The sequence below is a fragment of the Propithecus coquereli genome, unplaced genomic scaffold, assembly GCF_000956105.1.
Source record: "Propithecus coquereli isolate 6110/MARCELLA unplaced genomic scaffold, Pcoq_1.0 Scaffold168, whole genome shotgun sequence".
NCBI lineage: Eukaryota > Metazoa > Chordata > Mammalia > Primates > Indriidae > Propithecus > Propithecus coquereli.
The window spans coordinates 3,227,792-3,233,695 of record NW_012141413.1 but is presented as its reverse complement, the minus strand read 5'-3'; the positions used below and the strand labels follow the sequence as shown (position 1 = coordinate 3,233,695).

Genomic DNA, 5,904 nt, shown 5'->3' with positions numbered 1-5,904 from the left:
CCGCGTGACTGTTTGGGTGGAGCTTTCTACTATTTCTACTGCTTGGGATCCGCCGGGTTCCTGCATCTGAGAACTGAGGGCTTCCATCAGTTCTGGCAAGTTCTCGGCTTGTGTTTCTTTGGACTCTGTCTCCATCTCATCTTAATTACTCTTAAATCACTAAGTAAACGTTTTATTAAACTCCCTCTCTTCTCCTTGTCTCCTAGCCTATTTCATGTTTCCCAGCTTTGTGCTTCTGTCCTGCATTCTGGAATCATTTCTCCAACCAGTTCCCCAATTCGTCAGAAGACACACTCACGAATTACCCTTTGGAATATCCTGTTTTTATTTTTAGAGCTCCTCTTTTGCAAACCTGCTTGATCAATTTTATGGCCTCTTACTTCTCACTCATAAATTCCTTGCTTTATTTCTTTAAATATATTAACTACATTTAGTTCATACTACGTGTCTGGTTACTCCAAAGCTGAAAATTCGTGGATTTGGTTCTACTGTTTCTCTGCTGGCCCTTGCTCGTGGCACTGTATTTTGTCTTTAAATTTTCTCCCTGTATGATGATGATTTGACATGGTAAAAAACCTTTCTGGCTGGGGCAGAGACTGCCCTTCCGAGGTTTAGCCAATCCCTAGAGATGAGACGGGCCCAGCTGGGGCCCGCGCCGTGCCCACTCGCCAATCCAGAGCCCCCAGCAGGCGGCATTCCTGTGCCTTCCAGCCAGGGCCAGGTGCCAGGCAACCAGGGACCACCCTGTAGCTTAGAGGCCTGAAACTATTCCAGCTGGCCACCCTAAACAGAGGAAAGCCCAGCAGAAGGCCGGGGCCTAGGTTCTCCCTGGCTCCCGGCTGCAGCTGGCATGCCCCCCGGGGCCGCGTGGCGACCCCCGCTCGGGGCCTGCGCCCTCCTGCATGTCCTGTCATGGCTGCACCTGACTCACCACCTCGTACGAGAGCACGGAACACGGAGCTTGCGTCCCTGGGGGGTTAGATGACGCTGACGATGACTTCACAATGAAGTACGCTTCTTTGGACGTTTTCTCTCCGAGGCCTGACTTGGAGGTGGGTTTCTCCAAAAGGTCTACACTGGGTCTGCCAGGCTCCTGGAAATGCTACCGACCGCGGCTACTCTTTCTTCTTTTCTAACTATGATGTTCACTTTTCAGAACCTCATACTGTTTTGATAAAGCAAACTCAAAGAGACACAAAAACTAGGAGAGCGTTTTCCAGGATTCTGTGCCAGCTTTCTGCAGCGCTCGTGTTCCTGAAGCCGGTGGGTGGTAAGGTGAGGATGGGACACTGAGCCCCACGGCCACCTGTGCCACGTGGCCCGTTCCCCAGGCCCTCAATGCCGGGCTTTCTGAAAGGATCAAAGGTCACTTTTGTGAAAACTGATCTGGTGTGTCCAAAGGAGGCAGTACCTTTGTTGTGAGATATTTTCTTTTTTAAAGACACAGAGAACACAGAAAGTGCATTTGTTCAAGCTGAATCAAGTATTTTGAGATACCAACACCTGGACAGGCCTGAAGACACTTAGGGGACACAGGACAGCTCAAGTGGCGTCTCACTCTGGAGCTGCCAGAGCTTAAAATAGCGTCAGGCCCGGCTGCTTCTCAGGCTCACCTGCCCGTCCCTGACCCGGCCACACACGGAGGACAGGTGTGCCCTGCTGCCAAGGCTCCAAGGCGAGGACGCCTTGCGACGGGCTCGCGACCAGACACGTGCAGGCGAGGGTCTGGGAGTGTCTGAGCTCTCGGCACAGATGCTTGTTCCCGGGGCAGACGCCACTCACTCCGGAGACCCGGCTGTGTCGCTCCCGCTCCGGGTCACGGAGGCCGTGGATGCCTGTGCCTGGCTGTACCTGGAGAGGAACTGGCCTCAAGGCTTGATCCAATGTCTGCATGTCACATCAGAAGCAGCAGCTGGCAGGGCTGAGAGCGTCACAGTGGCACCTGCTTAGAAACCGCCCTAGGCTGGAGGCGTCCAGAGCACGAAGCTCTCTCAGGAGACATGCCTCGGACCACCCGGCTCTCAGGACGGCGGGGGTGCCAGGACCGCCGGGCTGTTACTTTGCCCAAGGGGCAGAGTCCACTCGGCCGGTCGGGCCCTCACCTCCCACTCCTGGGTCTGGCCGGGGTGCAGCCAGGCCCCTCTCCCCTCCAGCACGCCTGGCAGCTGCGCCCTCCCCCTCCTCCTGGGTGACAGCAAACTGCACTTTGGATGAGAGCAGACGCTGGACCACTGGCCCGTGACCACGCCACTGCCGGTTCTTAGGGGGCCCCGCAGCCCCTTCTAAGCACCAGGGTGGCCGCACAGGCTCCCCCTGCTCAGCTCCCCGCTGCCCTCAAGTCCAGCTGGGCGGCCTGAACGCCTGCCCCGTGCCTGGGCCCTACAGAGACCAGCTCGGAGCCAGCAGGGCTGCCCCCAGTGGGCTCAGTGCCAGCCTGAGAGCCCTCCCTGCTCCCAGCGATGCCAGGAACTCTGCTGAAATGCTCCATCTGGCGTGTCAGGCGTTCTCCAGGCAGGGCTGTTCTGTGTGTTCGGTCTGCCAGATCCCAAAGCCGGCCCCCTCCACCCAAAAGGAAACCAGAGCTCTGAACAGGCTGCTTGTGCGTCACACTTTAATAGACGCCCCGTAACACGGAGCTCACATTGCAACGGGACACGTAAAGTTAGTGGTTGAAAAGGGGGCCACGGCCCCACCCAATAGCAAGTCACACTCTGACTGAAAACACACGGCTACAGCTACGTCTGAAAAACTGCAAACAGGAATCATGCGGAAGCCCCGCGCTGCCAGGCCCCGTCAGTGGCAGAGCTGGGGAAATGTGGGCGCGGCTGTCTGCAGCCCCTCGGGGCACCCTGTGCGCACAGAGGTACAGCTGGTTCGCGTGTCCACGGGTGCCCGGTGCCTCCATGTGCCGACACCCCCAGCCTGAGACATGCTCCAAAGCGAGCACAGGGAAACGATTCCCAAAGGCCGACGTGGGGTGCAGAGATCACCTCCCTCCAGGCCCGTGGAGGGCAGCGTGGGATGCCAGGGCCAGAAGCTGCCGGCTCTGGGCAGAGGGAAGCTGACGCCATCCCATCCTCCTCTGACAGACTCCACATGGAGCCAAATACGGGGTCTGGTCCAAGGTGGGCTGAGGCCACTTTCTCCCCTCCCTGGGCCCCAGGAAGGTTGCTGCTGCTCCCCGCCGCAGAAGAACATCCGCAGGCAGGGAAACCCGTGGCCGTGGGACCCTCCTCGGGGAGCAGCGGTGGGGCCAGGCACCACACCACGCCAGGCCTGCAGCTCCGGGCCGCGCAGGAGCACAGGACTCTCCCAGGCGGAGTGTCTCAACAGGGCCACTGGGGGAGCGGGGCTCCCAGCCTGCAAGGCACAGCGGATGGACCAGGAGACACTGGACAGAGGCCTGAGGCACCGACCGTTCTGGAGGCCTCCCACAGCCAGAAGCATTTCCGGGCTACTTGGTGGCCACGGGCCACCAGTCTGGCACAGACGCGGTTAAGGCCACTTGGCCACTCTCGGAGGTCCGGATGTGGAGAGGACCCTTGATTTTCTCTGACTGCAGCAGGGCCAGCCCCACATCCCCCTGGCCAGCCCTGAACTTGCCAGCCGCTTGTCCCGACTCAGTCAGCACGGGCGTGCCGGGGGCGATGCTGCTGGCGGGAAGGGGGCCCGAGAGACGCACAGGGAAAAGGCGCTTCCGGATGACGCCCATGTGGTGGGTGCGGGCTGTCAGCTCCTGGCCTATGTAGCAGCCCTTGGTGAAGCTCACGCCGTTCATGAAGGCCAGGTTGGACTCCAGGGGCAGGGCTACCCCTGGGGGCAGGTCGCGCACCCCCTCGGGAACGCCTGTGGAGACCGGAGGAGAGAAACCAGAGAGAAATGAGCTCGGCCCGCCCAGCCCTGCTGCCCGCCCTCTCCTCCCACGGAGCCCCACGTGCCTGGCCGCCCTCACCTTGCCGGTACCGGAGCTGGTGATAATCCCAGGAGTCCCCCAGCCGGCCCCGGGGCACCAGGGCCGGCCCCTCCTCCTGGGTGAGGAGCCGCCAGCCCATGCGAGCGGTCCGGGGGTCGCGGGTGAGGACGGCGGCAGCCTCCGCCTTCTCCTGCAGCGGCGCGGCCCCGCCGGCCTCAGGGGCGCTGGGCAGCACTGCCCACACCCGCAGCTCAGGGTGTGGCTCCACCGTGACCTTGCGCCGGATCTTGTACAGCGTGAGGTGCTTCTGCAGCGCACCCAGTACGGAGCCGTCACACTCCAGGAGGAAACCCGCCGCGTCCTCTGCACGCTCCTGGAGCCTGCAGGGAGAAAGGCAAGGGCGTATGGGGGCGGGCAGGGGCCCCGCCCACCGCCGGCTCTCCAGGCCCCCAGCGGGGACCGATGCGCAGAGAGCCGCACCCCAGTGCGCACAGGGCTGCGTCCGTCCGCAGTCACCTGCGGCCCGGCGCACCGCAGGGATCAACGCGCAGCAAGCCGGGCCCTCGGCCACGCCGGACTGTGCTGCGAGGGCGCGCGTCATCCTGGGCAGAAAAGTGCGCCCCGAGGCACCAACACGCAGCGAGTCGTGTCCACAGCCACGTGGTGCTGCGCCTTCCAAGCGACGCAGGCAGACAAGCCACGGAGACCAACGCACAGAGCTGCGTCCACAGCGACACCACCGGGCTGCGCCCCCAGAGCGCGCGTCAATGAAGGCCAAGCCCATCAGGGGACCAGCGAGCAGAGCCCTGCCCACAGCTGCGCCCCCGGAGCGTGTGTCTTCGGAGACAGGAATGCACCCCTGGACCAACAGGCCGACAGCCGCAGCCACGACCACGCAGGCCTGCGCCTCCAGAGCACGCCTCCGCGCTGGCAGACAGGCGCACGGCGGGACCGTGCGGCAGAGAGCCGCGCCCGCCGCCTCAGCGTTGCACCTCTGGTGCGCACGTCTATGCGCACACAGACCCCGCCTGCGTGCAGAGCTACAATAGCCGGCCAAAGGGCATCACCCGTAGTCGCTGAGCCCAGGGCAGATGTGACAGAAGGCAGTTCGCCGGATGCAGGAGCCACGATACGACGCGCAGGACGGGACAACAGGGCCCGGACAGCTACCGAGGAGGAGCCCATGCTCAAGGTGAGGTGGAGAGCTATGAACAGCCACCCGGGAGCCGTGGAGTGACAGCCGGAGGGAGAAGCTGGGAGGCCAGGAGAGGTCAGCCTGCCCACAGCCACCACCCCAAGGCAGGTCCCAGAACCACCCTAACCTGTACTCTGGGCAGCCCAGGAATGACCCCATGCAGACGCACACAGAGCTGGGGCTAGGGCAGGGCACGGTCATGGGTGGGGGATGCTAAGTGGGGACACCACGATACAGCTGATCACATGGCTGGGGCCTGGCTTGTAGACATGGCTGGCACAAAGGTCCACGCCTGGTGGGAGCGGAGACAGGGAGGTGGGTGAGAACCCCGGGAAGGGCACACAAGAGAGAAGAGCCCATGGGCGGTGCCCCCAGCCCCTCCCAGGCAGGGGAGGGGTAGGTCCTTCCCCAGGGAAGCCACTTGCGCAGCGGAGAGCCGCCCGTGTGCAGTCTCACCCCGCCCTGTGGTCTGGCCCGTGTGCAGCACACACTCATCGCACAGAAGTAGCGGCCACAGGTCTCACCGAGGACACCGTGGGGAGGGTGGGACACAGGTGGCTCACCTTCTAGGATGGCAGTCACAGGACATCAAAAGTGCCGTCAGCAAGGGGCAGAAGCAAGCACACCATTTGCGAATGTGCGGTTAAGATGCCAGGAGAGGCCAGCCGTGGTGGCTCGGGGCCGTACTCCCTGCACCTTGGGAGGCTGAGGCAGGAGGATCACCTGAGCCCAGGAGTCTGAGACCAGCCTGGGCAACACAGCAAGACCCCAACTCTGTAAAAAATTTTAAAAATAG

The 5,904-nt window shown here is 62.2% G+C and overlaps 1 protein-coding gene across 1 annotated transcript in view; it reads right to left on the bottom strand.

Moving 5' to 3' along the window:
- Nucleotides 1-2,610: 2,610 nt before the first annotated feature.
- Nucleotides 2,611-5,904, bottom strand: part of IBA57 (IBA57, iron-sulfur cluster assembly homolog (S. cerevisiae)) — a 14,834-nt gene continuing 11,540 nt past the window's right edge. Inside the window, exons 2-3 of the mRNA XM_012641716.1 lie at nucleotides 3,953-4,293; nucleotides 2,611-3,846 (exon numbers count right to left, since the gene is read on the bottom strand). Coding sequence (XP_012497170.1) covers nucleotides 3,455-3,846; nucleotides 3,953-4,293 — 733 coding nt within the window. The 3' untranslated portion in view covers nucleotides 2,611-3,454. The remainder of the gene's footprint in view (nucleotides 3,847-3,952; nucleotides 4,294-5,904) is intronic.